The sequence below is a fragment of the Pseudophryne corroboree genome, chromosome 2, assembly GCF_028390025.1.
Source record: "Pseudophryne corroboree isolate aPseCor3 chromosome 2, aPseCor3.hap2, whole genome shotgun sequence".
In the NCBI taxonomy this organism is placed as follows: Eukaryota; Metazoa; Chordata; class Amphibia; order Anura; family Myobatrachidae; genus Pseudophryne; species Pseudophryne corroboree.
In genome coordinates, this window is record NC_086445.1 from 161,468,142 (window position 1) to 161,487,378 (window position 19,237).

The 19,237-nt window shown below is 46.7% G+C and overlaps 2 protein-coding genes across 3 annotated transcripts in view; one reads left to right on the forward strand and one right to left on the reverse strand.

The window, feature by feature from the left end:
* LOC135005292 (phosphatidylinositol 3,4,5-trisphosphate 3-phosphatase TPTE2-like) overlaps positions 1-19,237 on the reverse strand; it is a 295,357-nt gene that overhangs the window by 152,758 nt on the left and 123,362 nt on the right. The gene's annotated exons all lie outside the window — the stretch shown is intronic.
* Positions 13,974-19,237, forward strand: part of LOC135005405 (fibrinogen-like protein 1) — a 149,052-nt gene continuing 143,788 nt past the window's right edge. Inside the window, exon 1 of one of the 2 annotated variants that reach the window (XM_063951930.1) lies at positions 13,974-14,062. Coding sequence is in view for 1 of the 2 variants with exons in the window: in XM_063951929.1 (XP_063807999.1) it covers positions 14,085-14,123 (39 nt within the window). In the remaining variant the exon portion in view is untranslated. Of the gene's footprint in view, positions 14,124-19,237 lie in introns of both variants that reach the window. The other variant, XM_063951929.1, reaches the window with a different exon arrangement.

Sequence of the window (19,237 nt, forward strand, 5' to 3'; positions counted from 1 at the left end):
GTTTTGCTGATAGTGACCAGTGACCACCACTTTTATTTATAATCCGTTCTCTGCCTGAAAAAAGCGATACACAGCACACAGTGACTCAGTCACATACCATATCTGTGTGCACTGCTCAGGCTCAGGCCAGTGTGCTGCATCATCTATATATATTATATATCTGTCTGACTGCTCAGCTCACACAGCTTATAATTGTGGGGGAGACTGGGGAGCACTACTGCAGTGCCAGTTATAGGTTATAGCAGGAGCCAGGAGTACATAATATTATATTAAAATTAAACAGTGCACACTTTTGCTGCAGGAGTGCCACTGCCAGTGTGACTAGTGACCAGTGACCTGACCACCAGTATATAATATTAGTAGTATACTATCTCTTTATCAACCAGTCTATATTAGCAGCAGACACAGTACAGTGCGGTAGTTCACGGCTGTGGCTACCTCTGTGTCGGCACTCGGCAGCCCGTCCATAATTGTATATACCAGTGACCTAACCGTGGTTTTTTTTTCTTTCTTTATACATACATACTAGTTACGAGTATACTATCTCTTTATCAACCAGTCTATATATTAGCAGCAGACACAGTACAGTGCGGTAGTTCACGGCTGTGGCTACCTCTGTGTCGGCACTCGGCAGCCCGTCCATAATTGTATATACCACCTAACCGTGGTTTTTTTTTCTTTCTTTATACATACATACTAGTTACGAGTATACTATCTCTTTATCAACCAGTCTATATATTAGCAGCAGACACAGTACAGTGCGGTAGTTCACGGCTGTGGCTACCTCTGTGTCGGCACTCGGCAGCCCGTCCATAATTGTATATACCACCTAACCGTGGTTTTTTTTTCTTTCTTTATACATACATACTAGTTACGAGTATACTATCTCTTTATCAACCAGTCTATATATTAGCAGCAGACACAGTACAGTGCGGTAGTTCACGGCTGTGGCTACCTCTGTGTCGGCACTCGGCAGCCCGTCCATAATTGTATATACCACCTAACCGTGGTTTTTTTTTCTTTCTTTATACATACATACTAGTTACGAGTATACTATCTCTTTATCAACCAGTCTATATATTAGCAGCAGACACAGTACAGTGCGGTAGTTCACGGCTGTGGCTACCTCTGTGTCGGCACTCGGCAGCCCGTCCATAATTGTATATACCACCTAACCGTGGTTTTTTTTTCTTTCTTTATACATACATACTAGTTACGAGTATACTATCTCTTTATCAACCAGTCTATATATTAGCAGCAGACACAGTACAGTGCGGTAGTTCACGGCTGTGGCTACCTCTGTGTCGGCACTCGGCAGCCCGTCCATAATTGTATATACCACCTAACCGTGGTTTTTTTTTTCTTTCTTTATATATACATACTAGTTACGAGTATACTATCTCTTTATCAACCAGTCTATATATTAGCAGCAGACACAGTACAGTGCGGTAGTTCACGGCTGTGGCTACCTCTGTGTCGGCACTCGGCAGCCCGTCCATAATTGTATATACCACCTAACCGTGGTTTTTTTTTCTTTCTTTATACATACATACTAGTTACGAGTATACTATCTCTTTATCAACCAGTCTATATATTAGCAGCAGACACAGTACAGTGCGGTAGTTCACGGCTGTGGCTACCTCTGTGTCGGCACTCGGCAGCCCGTCCATAATTGTATATACCACCTAACCGTGGTTTTTTTTTCTTTCTTTATACATACATACTAGTTACGAGTATACTATCTCTTTATCAACCAGTCTATATATTAGCAGCAGACACAGTACAGTGCGGTAGTTCACGGCTGTGGCTACCTCTGTGTCGGCACTCGGCGGCAGCCCGTCCATAATTGTATATACCACCTAACCGTGGTTTTTTTTTCTTTCTTTATACATACATACTAGTTACGAGTATACTATCTCTTTATCAACCAGTCTATATATTAGCAGCAGACACAGTACAGTGCGGTAGTTCACGGCTGTGGCTACCTCTGTGTCGGCACTCGGCGGCAGCCCGTCCATAATTGTATATACCACCTAACCGTGGTTTTTTTTTCTTTCTTTATACATACATACTAGTTACGAGTATACTATCTCTTTATCAACCAGTCTATATATTAGCAGCAGACACAGTACAGTGCGGTAGTTCACGGCTGTGGCTACCTCTGTGTCGGCACTCGGCAGCCCGTCCATAATTGTATATACCACCTAACCGTGGTTTTTTTTTCTTTCTTTATACATACATACTAGTTACGAGTATACTATCTCTTTATCAACCAGTCTATATATTAGCAGCAGACACAGTACAGTGCGGTAGTTCACGGCTGTGGCTACCTCTGTGTCGGCACTCGGCAGCCCGTCCATAATTGTATACTAGTATCCAATCCATCCATCTCCATTGTTTACCTGAGGTGCCTTTTAGTTGTGCCTATTAAAATATGGAGAACAAAAATGTTGAGGTTCCAAAATTAGGGAAAGATCAAGATCCACTTCCACCTCGTGCTGAAGCTGCTGCCACTAGTCATGGCCGAGACGATGAAATGCCAGCAACGTCGTCTGCCAAGGCCGATGCCCAATGTCATAGTACAGAGCATGTCAAATCCAAAACACCAAATATCAGTAAAAAGCCTCTTTTTTTCTTTGCGTCATGTGCTGTTTGGGGAGGGTTTTTTGGAAGGGACATCCTGCGTGACACTGCAGTGCCACTCCTAGATGGGCCCGGTGTTTGTGTCGGCCACTAGGGTCGCTAATCTTACTCACACAGCTACCTCATTGCGCCTCTTTTTTTCTTTGCGTCATGTGCTGTTTGGGGAGGGTTTTTTGGAAGGGCCATCCTGCGTGACACTGCAGTGCCACTCCTAGATGGGCCCGGTGTTTGTGTCGGCCACTAGGGTCGCTAATCTTACTCACACAGCTACCTCATTGCGCCTCTTTTTTTCTTTGCGTCATGTGCTGTTTGGGGAGGGTTTTTTGGAAGGGACATCCTGCGTGACACTGCAGTGCCACTCCTAGATGGGCCCGGTGTTTGTGTCGGCCACTAGGGTCGCTTATCTTACTCACACAGCGACCTCGGTGCAAATTTTAGGACTAAAAATAATATTGTGAGGTGTGAGGTATTCAGAATAGACTGAAAATGAGTGTAAATTATGGTTTTTGAGGTTAATAATACTTTGGGATCAAAATGACCCCCAAATTCTATGATTTAAGCTGTTTTTTAGTGTTTTTTGAAAAAAACACCCGAATCCAAAACACACCCGAATCCGACAAAAAAAATTCGGTGAGGTTTTGCCAAAACGCGTTCGAACCCAAAACACGGCCGCGGAACCGAACCCAAAACCAAAACACAAAACCCGAAAAATTTCAGGCGCTCATCTCTAGGATGGAGGCGATTAACAGAGGAATCCTGGTTCCATCTGGAGGGGCGGGGTTTAATGATGTGGAAAGCGTCATTTTAGCCCTGCCCCCTCATAGCTGACCCATGAATCGTGTCAGTTTCCCCATGTTGGGGTGGGGTCTAATGACATGAGAATCCAGTCCCGCTACCTGAAGTCTGGAACAGCATCTCCTCTCCAGGTTTGAAAAGTGGGTAAATATGAGTTACGGCCCTGTCTGTCTGCATAGCAGCCCTCATAGAATCCTACGGGGGTTGCAGTTGCGTTTTGAAATGGAGGTAGCATGCTACATATTAGATGGAATTAGAGGTGAGCGGGTTCGGTTCTCTGAGATCCGAACCCCCCCGAACTTCACCCATTTTACACGGGTCCGAGGCAGCCTCGGATCTTCCCGCCTTGCTCGGTTAACCCGAACGCGCCCGAACGTCATCATCCCGCTGTCGGATTCTCGCGAGATTTGTATTCTATATAAAGAGCCGCGCGTCACCGCCATTTTCACTCGTGCATTGGAGATTGAACGGAGAGGACGTGGCTGTGTTCTCTCCCTGAAAAGCTCCGTAATCTGTGCTCAGTGTGCTGCAAATATCTGTGCTCAGTGTACTGCAAATATCTGTGCTCAGTGTGCTGAAAATATCTACGTTCTCTGCCTGAATTCACTCCATATCTGTGCTCAGTGTGCTGCAAATATCTGTGCTCAGTGTGCTTTATTGTGGGAACTGGGGACCACCAGTATATAATTATACTTATAGTAGTACAGTACAGTAGGCCATTGCTGTATCTTGCAGCTCTGTGTCACTGCAAGTATCCATTCCATATCTGTGCAGCATTTTTGTGAGCAGTATATATAGTATTACAGTGCAGCATTTTGGTGACCCAACAGTATATAGTTGTGTATAGTAGGCCATTGCTGTATCTTGCAGCTCTGTGTCACTGCAAGTATCCATTCCATATCTGTGCAGCATTTTTGTGAGCAGTATATATAGTATTACAGTGCAGCATTTTGTTGACCAACAGTATATAGTTGTGTACAGTAGGCCATTGCTGTATCTTGCAGCTCTGTGTCACTGCAAGTATCCATTCCATATCTGTGCAGCATTTTTGTGAGCAGTATATATAGTATTACAGTGCAGCATTTTTGTGACCCAACAGTATATAGGCCCTCATTCCGAGTCGTTCGCTCTGTATTTTTCATCGCATCGCAGTGAAATTCCGCTTAGTACGCATGCGCAATATTCGCACTGCGACTGCGCCAAGTAATTTTACAATGGAGATAGTATTTTTACTCACGGCTTTTTCATCGCTCCGGCGATCGTAGTGTGATTGACAGGAAATGGGTGTTACTGGGCGGAAACAGGCCGTTTTATGGGCGTGCGGGAAAAAACGCTACCGTTTCCGGAAAAAACGCAGGAGTGGCCGGGGAAACGGAGGAGTGTCTGGGCGAACGCTGGGTGTGTTTGTGACGTCAAACCAGGAACGACAAGCACTGAACTGATCGCAGATGCCGAGTAAGTGTGGAGCTACTCTGAAACTGCTAAGTAGTTTGTAATCGCAATATTGCGAATACATCGTTCGCAATTTTAAGATGCTAAGATACACTCCCAGTAGGCGGCGGCTTAGCGTGAGCAACTCTGCTAAAATCGCCTTGTGAGCGATCAACTCGGAATGAGGGCCATAGTTGTGTACAGTAGGCCATTGCTGTATCTTGCAGCTCTGTGTCACTGCAAGTATCCATTCCATATCTGTGTGGCATTTTTGTGAACAGTATATATAGTATAACAGTGCAGCATTTTGGTGACCCAACAGTATATAGTTGTGTACAGTAGGCCATTGCTGTATCTTGCAGCTCTGTGTCACTGCAAGTATCCATTCCATATCTGTGCAGCATTTTTGTGAGCAGTATATATAGTATTACAGTGCAGCATTTTGGTGACCCAACAGTATATAGTTGTGTACAGTAGGCCATTGCTGTATCTTGCAGCTCTGTGTCACTGCAAGTATCCATTCCATATCTGTGCAGCATTTTTGTGAGCAGTATATATAGTTTCTCTATCGTCCTTGTGGATGCTGGGGTTCCTGAAAGGACCATGGGGAATAGCGGCTCCGCAGGAGACAGGGCACAAAAAGTAAAGCTTTCCGAACAGGTGGTGTGCACTGGCTCCTCCCCCTATGACCCTCCTCCAGACTCCAGTTAGATTTTTGTGCCCGGCCGAGAAGGGTGCAATCTAGGTGGCTCTCCTAAAGAGCTGCTTAGAGAAAGTTTAGCTTAGGTTTTTTATTTTACAGTGAGTCCTGCTGGCAACAGGATCACTGCAACGAGGGACTTAGGGGAGAAGGAGTGAACTCACCTGCGTGCAGGATGGATTGGCTTCTTGGCTACTGGACATCAGCTCCAGAGGGACGATCACAGGTACAGCCTGGATGGTCACCGGAGCCGCGCCGCCGGCCCCCTTGCAGATGCTGAAGTAAGAAGAGGTCCAGAATCGGCGGCTGAAGACTCCTGCAGTCTTCTAAAGGTAGCGCACAGCACTGCAGCTGTGCGCCATTTTCCTCTCAGCACACTTCACACGGCAGTCACTGAGGGTGCAGGGCGCTGGGAGGGGGGCGCCCTGGGAGGCAAATGAAAACCTTTTTTGGCGAAAAATACCTCACATATAGCCCCCAGAGGCTATATGGAGATATTTAACCCCTGCCAAGATTCACTAAATAGCGGGAGACGAGCCCGCCGAAAAAGGGGCGGGGCCTATCTCCTCAGCACACAGCGCCATTTTCTCTCACAGAAAGCCTGGAGAGAAGGCTCCCAGGCTCTCCCCTGCACTGCACTACAGAAACAGGGTTAAAACAGAGAGGGGGGGCACTGATTTTGGCGATATTGAGATATATATAAAGATGCTATAAGGGAAAACACTTATATAAGGTTGTCCCTATATAATTATAGCGTTTTGGTGTGTGCTGGCAAACTCTCCCTCTGTCTCCCCAAAGGGCTAGTGTGGGTCCTGTCCTCTGTCAGAGCATTCCCGGTGTGTGTGCTGTGTGTCGGTACGTGTGTGTCGACATGTATGAGGACGATGTTGGTGAGGAGGCGGAGAAATTGCCTGTAATGGTGATGTCACTCTCTAGGGAGTCGACACCGGAATGGATGGCTTATTTAGGGAATTACGTGAGAATGTCAACACGCTGCAAGGTCGGTTGACGACGTGAGACGGCCGACAAACTATTAGTACCGGTCCAGGCGTCTCAGAAACACCGTCAGGGGCGTTAAAAACGCCCATTTACCTCAGTCGGTCGACACAGACACAGACACGGACACTGAATCCAGTGTCGACGGTGAATAAACAAACGTATTTCTCATTAGGGCCACACGTTAAGGGCAATGAAGGAGGTGTTGCATATTTCTGATACTACAAGTACCACAAAAAAGGGTATTATGTGGGAGTGAAAAAACTACCTGTAGTTTTTCCTGAATCAGATAAAATAAAATGAAGTGTGTGATGATGCGTGGGGTTACCCCGATAGCAAATATTGGCGTTATACCCTTTCCCGCCAGAAATTAGGGCGCGTTGGGAAACACCCCTTAGGGTGATAAGGCGCTCACACGCTTATCAAGTGGCGTTACCGTCTCCAGATACGGCCGCCCTCAAGGAGCCAGCTGATAGGAAGCTGGAAAGATATCCTAAAAAGTATATACACACATACGGTGGTTATACTGCGACCAGCGATCGCCATCAGCCTGGAGATGCAGTGCTGGGTTGGCTTGGTCGGATTCCCTGACTGAAAATATTTTATTCATATAGAGCATTTAATAGGATGCATTCTATATATATGTACGTGAGATGCACAGAGGGATATTTGCTCTCTGGCATCAAGATAAGTACGTTGTCCATATCACCCAGAAGATGTCATGGACACGACAGTGGTCAGGTGATACAGATCCCATACGGCACATGGAAGTATTGCCGTATAAAGGGAAGGAGTTAGTTGGGGTCGGTCCATCGGACCTGGGGACCACGGCAACAGCTGGGAAATCCAACCTTTTTACCCCAAGTTACATCTCAGCTGAAAAAGACACCGTCTTTTCAGCCTCAATCCTTCCTTTCCCATGAGGGCATGCAGGCAAAAGGCCAGTCATATCTGCCCAGACATAGAGGTAAGGGAAGTAGACTGCAGCAGGCAGCCCCTTCCCAGGAAAAGAAGCCCTCCACCGCGTCTGCCAAGTCCTCAGCATGACGCTGGGGCCATGCAAGCGGACTCAAGGTGGGGGGGTAGTCTCAAGAGTCTCAGCGCGCAGTGGGATCACTCGCAGGTTGACCCCTAGATAGTACAAGTATTATCCCAGGGGTACAGATTGGAGAGTCGAGACATCTTCTCCTCGCAGGTTTCTGAAGTCTGCTTTACCAACGGCTCCCTCCGACAGGGAGGCAGCATTGGAAACAATTCACAAGCTGTATATCCAGCAGGTGATAATCAAAGTACCCCTCCTACAACAAGGAAAAGGGTATTATTTTTCCACACTATATTGTGGTACTGACGCCAGACGGCTTGGTGAGACATAGTCTAAACTGAAATCTTTGAACACTTACATAAAAGGTTCAAATCGAGATGGAGTCACTCAGAGCAGTGATAGCGAACCGGAAAAAAGGGGACTATATGGTGTCCCTGGACATCAAGGATTACCTCCATGTCCAAATTTGCCCTTCTCAACAAGGGTACCTCTGGTTCGTGGTACAGAACTGTCAATATCAGTTTCAGACGATGCCGTTTGAATTATCCACGGCACCCCGGGCCTTTTACCAAGGTAATGGCCGAAAAGATGTTTCTTCAAAGAAAAAAGGCATCTAAATTATCCCTTACTTGGACGATATCCTGAAAAGGGCAAGTTCCAGAGAACAGTTGGAGGTCGGAAGAGCACTATCTAAAGTAGTTCTACGACAGCACGACTGGATTCTAAATATTCCAAGAATCGCAGCTGTTTTCCGACGATACGTCTGCTGTTCCTAGGAATGATTCTGGGCATAGTCCAGAAAAAGGTGTTCCTCCGGGAGGAAAAAGACAAGGAGTTATTCGACCTAGTCAGAAACCTCCTAAAACCAGGCCAAGTATCAGTGCATCAATGCACAGGAGTCCTGGGAAAAATGGTGGCTTCTTACGAAGCGATTCCATTCGGCAGATCTCAGGGGATTTGCTGGACGAATGGTCCGGATCGCATTTTCAGATGCATCAGCGGATAATCCTGTCTCCAAGGACAAGGGTGTCTCTTCTGTGGGGGCTGCAGAGTGCTCATCTTTTAGAGGGCAGCACACTCAGCATTCAGGACTGTGTTCTGGGGACCACGGATACCAGCCTGAGAGGCTGGGGAGTAGTCACACAGGGAAAAAATTTCCAAGGAAGTGTGGTCAAGTCTGGAGACTTCTCTCCACATGAATATACTGGAGCTAAGGGCAATTTACAATGCTCTGAGCCTAGGAAGACTCCTGCTTCAAAGTCAACCGGTGCTGATCCAGTAGGACATCATCATGGCGGTCGCCCACGTTATCAGACGGGGCGACACAAGAAGCAGGAGGGCAATGACAGCAAGGATTCTTCGCTGGGCGGAAAATCATGTGATAACACTGTCAGCAGTGTTCATTCCGGGAGTGGGCAACTGGGAAGATTTCCTCAGCATAAATGAATTCCACCCGGAAAAGTGGAAACTTAATCTGGAAGTTTCCACATGATTGTAAACCGTTGGGAAAGACCAAAGGTGGTTATGATGGCGTCCCACCTGAAGCGCCAGGTCAAGAGACACTCAGGCAATAGCTGGGACGCTCTGGTAACACCGTCGGTGTACCAGTCGGTGTATGTGTTCCATCCTCTGCTTTTCATACCCAATGTATTGAAAATGATAGGAAGGAGAGGAGTAAGAACTATACTCGTGGCTCCGGTTTGGCCAAGAAGGACTTGGTTCCCGGAACTTAAAGAGATACTAAGAAGGGTCTTGATTCGGCAAGAACCGTGTCTGTTCCGGGACTTACCGCAGCTGCGTTGACGCCAAGGCGGGTGAACGCCGGATCCTAAGGGAAAGAGGCATTCCGGAAGAGGTCATCCCTACCCTGGGCAGAGCCAGGAAGGAGGTGACCGCACAACATTATCACCACTTAGGTGAAAATATGTGCCAGGGTGTGAGTCCAGGAAGGCTCCACGGAAGAATTTCAACTAGGTTAATTTCTACATTTCCTGCAAACAGGAGTGTCTATGGGTCTCAAATTGGGTCCATTAAGGTTCAAATTTCGGCCTGTTGATTTTCTTCCAGAAAGAAATTGGCTTCAGTTCCTGAAGTCCAGAAGTTGTTAAGGGAGTACTGCATATACAGCCCCTTTGATGTCTCCAGTGGCACTGGGCGATCTCAACGTAGTTTTGGGATTCCTAAAAAATCACATTGGTTTAAACAACTCAAATCTGTGGATTTGATATATCTCACATGGAAAATGACCATGCTGTTGGTCCTGGCCTCGGCCAGGCGAGTGTCAGAATTGGCGGCTTTATCTCACAAAGCCATATCTGATTGTCCATTCGGACAGAGCAAAGCTGCGGACTCGTCCCCAGTTTCTCCTTAAGGTGGTGTCAGCGTTTCACCTGAACCAGCTTATTGTGGTACCTGCGGCTACTAGGGACTTGGAGGACTCCAAGTTGCTGGATGTTATCAGGGCCCTGAAAATATAGTTTCCAGGTTGGCTGGAGTCAGGAAATCTGACTTGCTGTTTATCCTGTATGCACCCAACAATGCTGGGTGCTTCTGCTTCTAAGCAGTCGATTGCTCGTGGGATTGGTAGCACAATTCAACTTGCACATTCTGTGGCAGGCCTGCCACAGTCTAAATCTGTTAAGGCCCATTCCACAAGGAAGGTGGGCTCATCTTGGGCGGCTGCCCGAGGGGTCTCGGCATTACAACTTTGCCGAGCAGCTACGTGGTCGGGGGAGAACACGTTTGTAAAATTCTACAAATTTGATACCCTGGCAAAAGAGGACCTGGAGTTCTCTCATTCGGTGCTGCAGAGTCATCCGCACTCTCCCGCCCGTTTGGGAGCTTTGGTATAATCCCCATGGTCCTTTCAGGAACCCCAGCATCCACAAGGACGATAGAGAAAATAAGAATTTACTTACCGATAATTCTATTTCTCGGAGTCCGTAGTGGATGCTGGGCGCCCATCCCAAGTGCGGATTATCTGCAATACTTGTACATAGTTATTGCTAATTAAATCGGGTTATTGTTGTTGTGAGCCATCTTTTCAGAGGCTCCGCTGTTATCATACTGTTAACTGGGTTCAGATCACAGGTTGTACAGTGTGATTGGTGTGGCTGGTATGAGTCTTACCCGGGATTCAAAATTCCTCCCTTATTGTGTACGCTCGTCCGGGCACAGTACCTAACTGGAGTCTGGAGGAGGGTCATAGGGGGAGGAGCCAGTGCACACCACCTGATCGGAAAGCTTTACTTTTTGTGCCCTGTCTCCTGCGGAGCCGCTATTCCCCATGGTCCTTTCAGGAACCCCAGCATCCACTACGGACTCCGAGAAATAGAATTATCGGTAAGTAAATTCTTATTATTACAGTGCAGCATTTTGGTGACCCACCAGTATATAGTTGTGTACAGAAGGCCATTGCTGTATCTTACAGCTCTGTGTCACTGCAAGTATCCATTCCATATCTGTGCTGCATTATTGTGAGCAGTATATAGTAGGACAGTGCAGCATTTTGGTGACAAGCAGTATACATATATAGTACAGTACAGTAGGCCATTGCTCTATCTTGCAGCTCTGTGTCACTTCTAGTATCCTGATCAGTGCTCAATATCTGCTGCATTGTTGTGACCAATATGTACACTGTACTGTGCGACTTGTGTTATACACCTGGTGATTATACATCCTGTAATCTGTACTGAGCGATGTGTGAGATACACCTGGGGATTATACACCCTATATACTGTACTGTGTGATGTGTGAGATACACCTGGGGATTATACACCCTATATTATTATTATTATTTAATTATATGGCGCCGCAAGGGTTCTGCAGCGCCCAATTACAGAGTACATAAATAATCAAACAGGAAAACAGCAACCAACAGTTGATGACAGTATAGGACAAGTACAGGGTAAATACACATAGTTACATCAGCAGATGACACTGGAATAAGTATCAGGTGGCAGAAGACTGCTGGATGTGGTACAGTTGAAGATTATTAAAGTAAGACAAAGGATAAGCACATGAGGGAAGAGGGCCCTGCTCGTGAGAGCTTACAATCTAAAGGGGAGGGGTAGACAGACATGGGTGACACAGATGGGGTACATAGAGAACGTGGAACAGAGGGTTAGGATGAGATTTGGCTGGGTTTGGTGAAGAAGTGGACCCCCAGAAGGCACAAGTCAATACTTAACATTGCAACATTTTACTGGGCTATGCAGGAGAAAATTAAAAATAGGGGAAAATAAAAAAAATAAAAAAAGAATCGATAACTTCTACCGCTTTCAAAAAGGTCAATGGAAGCTGAAATAATGGACAACTACCTCATGGAAGCCAGATACAGTATACCAAACAGTACTTAGCAGAGTTAGGAATGAGTGCTTATGAAATACAGTAACATTTTGTCATAATATTTCAGAAACTGCATGGCTGGTCTGTTGCACTCTTTTGCTCTAATACACCACCTGCTTTAGGATTTATATTCAAAAACATTATGTCTCCATAATCCCAAAAACGTCAGTCTTCTTGGAAAGTGGTTTGTTCCTTTGTAAGGGTAAGAAAACAAACGTTCTCAAACAACGGTTTCTCAATTTCTTTTTCCTCTGGGAAGGGATTGTGGATTCACAGGAATATCTGAGCATTCTGTAATCAGAAAGCAGCGACTTTCTACAAATGTTTACGAATAATTCCAGTGATTTTGTCATTTTCTTCCAGTGATTTGGACCAATAATACCACTGATTAGAATGAATAATTCCAGTGATTTTGTCATTTTCTTCCAGTGATTTGGACCAATAATACCATTGATTAGAACGAATAATTCCAGTGATTTTGTCATTTTCTTCCAGTGATTTGGACCAATAATACCATTGATTAGAACGAATAATTCCAGTGATTTTGTGATTTTCTTCCAGTGTTTGGACCAATAATACCATTGATTAGAACGAATAATTCCAGTTATTTTGTCATTTTCTTCCAGTGATTTGGACCAATAATACCATTGATTAGAACAAATAATTCCAGTGATTTTGTCATTTTCTTCCAGTGATTTGGACCAATAATACCATTGATTAGAACAAATAATTCCAGTGATTGTCATTTTCTTCCAGTGATTTGGACCAATAATACCATTGATTAGAGCGAATAATTCCTGTGATATTGTGGTGTTTGTGTCGCTTAGCTTAGCCGTCCAGCGACCACAGTGCACCTCTTTTTCTATTTTCTTTGCATCATATAGTATTGTGAGGTGTGAGGTGTTCAGAATAGACTGGAAATTAGTGGAAATTGTGGTTATTGAGGTTAATAATACTATAGGATCAAAATGACTCCCAAATTCTATGATTTAAGCTGTTTTTGAGGGGTTTTTGAAAAAAAAACACCCGAATCCAAAACACACCCGAATCCGACAAAAAAATTTCAGGGAGGTTTTGCCAAAACGCGTCCGAATCCAAAACACGGCCGCGGAACCGAATCCAAAACCAAAACACAAAACCCGAAAAATTTCCGGTGCACATCCTTAGATGGAATACATATGATATCCCGGCATACGGGATGCTGGCTGTCACTTTTCCAATAACGGCATCCCATATGCCGGAATTCCGTCAGCGAGGCAGTGACTCTCCTCGCGGGATCGCTGCACTTGCCATGCTTCAGGCCCGGGTTACATTCCCACTCAGTTGATGGCGTGGAACCACCAATCGAGTGGGAATACCCCGCGTTTGTCGGAATTCCAGACGGCAGCATTACACTGGCTGCTGGTATTCCGGCATCGGTTTCCTGAACGTCGGTGTCCCGACAGCCGGTATATTAACTGCATCCCTATCAGATATCTCTGCTGCAATCCCTCCATGTTCTCTATCCTAATGGTGCCCATACACTTATGCGATGCCCCGCAATGTCGCGGGGCATCGCACCTGAACTGCCAAAGTGATTACCATCTGATCATGCGATAGATCACATGGTAATCACGTGATGGGCACGTCACCGCCGAGTGGGAGCGGCCTCCGTCCGCTCCCGGCGGGTGCCCATCGAGCATTGCAGTGCGATATATCTCATGTGTTTTTAAAAACACATGCGATCGCACTGCGATTTGATAACTATTAAGTGCAGCACATACTATCTTAGATGCGAGATTCGACTGGTGTGCCCGCGCATCGCGTCGCAAGGAACCTAAAATGTGCATACAATCCTTCAGTTTCTATCACAGAGGCGGTCGGAATTGAAGGTTAGCACCGATTATCTCACAAGTGTATGGGCTACATTAGAGATCAAACTTTGAAGAAAAACAAATCATTCTGAATCCCAGCATTTTTGTTATACGCGGCATATAATATAAAACATCTGGGTGCATACTGATGCAGCCTGTTACGACATAGCTAATACATACCAGGGCTTTCTGGTTTTATTTATTATTGCCAACTCTTACTACGGATAAAAGCTTTAGGAGCATAGAATAGAGAAGGTAAGCAACACACTCACGGTCTATGCATATTCATGCTATGATTCAGGAGCTGGATTATGAGGTACTCTCTTATCTAGTTTGTTTTTAAGATATGTAGAATAATACCCAGTACATAACTCTCCTGTTATACAGGGTCACATAAAACTGCTACATGGTGACTGCAAGATAGCAGCTATAATTGATAAGTATTTTCTTCAAGTAATCTCTAAAAGCCTCATACTGTTTGCCCTGTACCCAGCTGAGTCTCACTGCATGTGCCAACTGTTGGGTTCCGCTGGCTTTTTTGTTGCTGTTCGAGCTTCAGCGATGACACAGCTTCCAACATATTTGAAGGGAATAATATTCATAGCAGCCAGTATATTTTACAACTGTGACAACTTGCAGCTGCACGGTTTACAGTTAAAAAAACACGCTTTTAAAAATGATTTTCTCTAACGTCCTAAGTGGATGCTGGGACTCCGTAAGGACCATGGGGAATAGCGGCTCCGCAGGAGACTGGGCACAAAAGTAAAAGCTTGAACTAGCTGGTGTGCACTGGCTCCTCCCCCTATGACCCTCCTCCAAGCCTCAGTTAGATTTTTGTGCCCGAACGAGAAGGGTGCATGCTAGGTGGCTCTCCTGAGCTGCTTAGAGTAAAAGTTTATTTTAGGTTTTTTATTTTCAGTGAGTCCTGCTGGCAACAGGCTCACTGCATCGTGGGACTAAGGGGAGAAGAAACGAACTCACCTGCGTGCAGAGTGGATTGGGTTTCTTAGGCTACTGGACATTAGCTCCAGAGGGACGATCACAGGTTCAGCCTGGATGGGTCCCGGAGCCGCGCCGCCGGCCCCCTTACAGAGCCAGAAGAACGAAGAGGTCCGGTGAAATCGGCGGCAGAAGACGTTCCCGTCTTCAACTAAGGTAGCGCACAGCACTGCAGCTGTGCGCCATTGCTCTCAGCACACTTCACACTCCGGTCACTGAGGGTGCAGGGCGCTGGGGGGGAGCGCCCTGAGACGCAATAAAAACAGAAATACCTTAGGATGGCAAAAGAAATACATCACATATAGCTCCTGGGCTATATGGATGTATTTAACCCCTGCCAGTTTTCCAGAAAAAAGCGGGAGATAAGGCCGTCGTGAAGGGGCGGAGCCTATCTCCTCAGCACACAAGCGCCATTTTCCCTCACAGTTCCGCTGGAAGGACGGCTCCCTGACTCTCCCCTGCAGTCCCTACAGAATCAGGGTAAAAACGAGAGAGGGGGGGGCACTATTGGCAGCTAAATTATAAACAGCAGCTATAAAAGGGAGTAACACTTATATAAGGTTATCCCTATTGATATATATATAGCGCTCTGGTGTGTGCTGGCAAACTCTCCCTCTGTCTCCCCAAAGGGCTAGTGGGGTCCTGTCCTCTATCAGAGCATTCCCTGTGTGTGTGCTGGGTGTCGGTACGATTGTGTCGACATGTATGAGGAGGAAAATGATGTGGAAGCAGAGCAATTGCCTGTATTAGTGATGTCACCCCCTAGGGAGTCGACACCTGACTGGATGGTTGTATTTAAAGAACTACGTGACAATGTCAGCACTTTACAAAAAACTGTTGACGACATGAGACAGCCGACAAATCAATTAGTGCCTGTCCAGGCGTCTCAGACACCGTCAGGGGCGATAAAACGCCCGTTACCTCAGTGGGTCGACACAGACCCAGACACGGATACTGAGTCCAGTGTCGACGGTGAGGAGACAAACGTAATGTCCAGTAGGGCCACACGTTACATGATCACGGCAATGAAGGAGGCATTGAACATTTCTGACACTACAAGTACCACAAAGAAGGGTATTATGTGGGGAGTGAAAAAACTACCAGTAGCTTTTCCTGAGTCAGATGAATTAAATGAGGTGTGCGATAAAGCGTGGGTTTCCCCCGATAAAAAAGTGCTAATTTCTAATAAATTATTGGCACTATACCCTTTCCCGCCAGAGGTTAGGGCGCGTTGGGAAACACCCCCTAGAGTAGATAAAGCGTTCACACGTTTATCTAAACAAGTAGCGTTACCGTCTCCTGATACGGCCGCCCTCAAAGAACCAGCGGATAGAAGGCTGGAAAATATCCTGAAGGGTATATACACACATACTGGTGTTATACTGCGACCAGCAATCGCATCAGCCTGGATGTGCAGTGCTGGAGTTGCGTGGTCGGATTCCCTGACTGAAAATATTGATATCCTGGATAGGGACAGTATATTACTAACTATAGAGCATTTGAAGGATGCATTACTATATATGCGTGATGCACAGAGGGATATTTGCACCCTGGCATCAAGAGTGAGTGCTATGTCCATTTCTGCCAGAAGAGCGTTATGGACGCGACAGTGGTCAGGGGATGCGGATTCCAAACGACATATGGAAGTATTGCCGTTTAAAGGGGAGGAGTTATTTGGGGCCGGTCTATCGGACCTGGTGACCACGGCAACGGCCGGAAAGTCCACCTTTTTACCCCAGGTCACCTCTCAGCAGAAAAAGACACCGTCTTTTCAAACTCAGTCCTTTTGTCCCCATAAGTACAGGCGGGCAAAAGGCCACTCATTTCTGCCCCGGGGCAGAGGAAGAGGAAAAAGACTGCACCAGGCAGCCTCTTCACAGGAGCAGAAGCCCTCCTCTGCTTCTGCCAAGTCTTCAGCATGACGCTGGGGCTTTACAAGCGGACTCGGACACGGTGGGGGCCCGTCTCAAAAATTTCAACGCGCAGTGGGCTCACTCGCAAGTGGACCCCTGGATTCTGCAGGTAGTATCACAGGGGTACAAACTGGAATTCGAGACGTCTCCCCCTCGCCGGTTCCTGAAGTCTGCTCTACCAAAGTCTCCCTCCGACAGGGAGGCAGTTTTGGAAGCCATTCACAAGCTGTATTCCCAGCAGGTGATAATCAAGGTACCTCTCCTACAACAGGGAAAGGGGTATTATTCCACGCTGTTTGTGGTACCGAAGCCGGACGGCTCGGTGAGACCAATTTTAAATCTAAAATCCTTGAACACTTACATAAAGAGGTTCAAATTCAAGATGGAGTCACTCAGAGCAGTGATAGCAAACCTGGAAGAAGGGGACTATATGGTGTCTCTGGACATCAAAGATGCTTATCTCCACGTCCCAATCTACCCTTCTCACCAAGGGTACCTCAGGGTTGTAGTACAAAACTGTCATTATCAGTTTCAGACGCTGCCGTTCGGATTGTCCACGGCACCTCGGGTCTTTACCAAGGTAATGGCCGAAATGATGATTCTTCTTCGAAGAAAAGGCGTTTTAATTATCCCTTACTTGGACGATCTCCTGATAAGGGCAAGGTCCAGGGAACAGTTAGAAGTCGGAGTAGCACTATCTCAGTTAGTGTTACGTCAGCACGGGTGGATTCTAAATATTCCAAAATCGCAGCTGATTCCAACGACACGTCTCCTGTTCCTAGGAATGATTCTGGACACAGTCCAGAAAAAGGTGTTTCTCCCAGAGGAGAAGGCCAGGGAGTTATCCGAGCTAGTCAGGAATCTCCTAAAACCAGGACAGGTGTCAGTGCATCAGTGCACGAGGGTCCTGGGAAAAATGGTGGCTTCTTACGAAGCGATTCCATTCGGAAGATTCCATGCAAGAACGTTTCAGTGGGATCTTCTGGACAAATGGTCCGGATCGCATCTTCAGATGCATCAGCGGATAACCCTGTCGCCAAGGACAAGGGTGTCTCTTCTGTGGTGGCTGCAGAGTGCTCATCTACTAGAGGGCCGCAGATTCGGCATTCAGGATTGGATCCTGGTGACCACAGATGCCAGCCTGAGAGGCTGGGGAGCAGTCACACAGGGACAAAATTTCCAGGGCTTGTGGTCAAGCATGGAAACATCTCTTCATATAAACATTCTGGAACTAAGGGCCATTTACAATGCCCTAACTCAAGCAATACCCCTGCTTCAGGGTCAGGCGGTATTGATCCAATCGGACAACATCACGTCAGTCGCCCACGTAAACAGACAGGGCGGCACGAGAAGCAGGAGGGCGATGGCAGAAGCTGCAAGGATTCTTCGCTGGGCGGAGAATCATGTGATAGCACTGTCAGCAGTGTTCATTCCGGGAGTGGACAACTGGGAAGCGGACTTCCTCAGCAGACACGACCTTCACCCGGGTGGCGTCCTGTCTCAACAAAAAACAAGACAGATATTGCGCCAGGTCAAGGGACCCTCAGGCGATAGCGGTGGACGCTCTGGTAACACCATGGGTGTACCAGTCAGTGTATGTGTTCCCTCCTCTGCCTCTCATACCAAAAGTACTGAGAATCATAAAAAGGAGAGGAGTAAGAACTATACTCGTGGTTCCGGATTGGCCAAGAAGGACTTGGTACCCGGAACTTCAAGAGATGCTCACGGAGGACCCGTGGCCTCTACCTCTGAGAAAGGACCTGCTCCAGCAGGGACCTTGTCTGTTCCAAGACTTACCGCGGCTGCGTTTGACGGCATGGCGGTTGAATGCCGGATCCTGAAGGAAAAAGGCATTCCAGAAGAAGTCATCCCTACCCTGATAAAGGCCAGGAAGGATGTAACCGCGAAACATTATCACCGCATTTGGCGAAAATATGTTGCGTGGTGTGAGGCCAAAGAGGCCCCTACAGAGGAATTTCAACTGGGTCGCTTCCTACATTTCCTGCAAACAGGACTGTCTATGGGCCTAAAATTAGGGTCCATTAAGGTTCAAATTTCGGCCCTGTCGATTTTCTTCCAAAAAGAACTGGCTTCTGTGCCTGAAGTCCAGACGTTTGTCAAAGGGGTACTGCATATACAGCCTCCTTTTGTGCCCCCGGTGGCACCTTGGGATCTCAATGTGGTTTTGGGGTTCCTAAAATCACATTGGTTTGAACCACTCACCACGGTGGAATTAAAATATCTCACATGGAAGGTGGTAATGCTGTTAGCCCTGGCTTCAGCCAGGCGTGTCTCAGAATTGGCGGCTTTATCTTATAAAAGCCCTTACCTGATTTTTCACACGGATAGGGCAGAATTGAGGACTCGTCCTCAATTTCTCCCAAAGGTGGTTTCAGCGTTTCACGTGAACCAGCCTATTGTGGTGCCTGCGGCTACTAGGGACTTGGAGGACTCCAAGTTACTGGACGTAGTCAGGGCCCTGAAAATATATATTTCCAGGACGGCTGGAGTCAGGAAA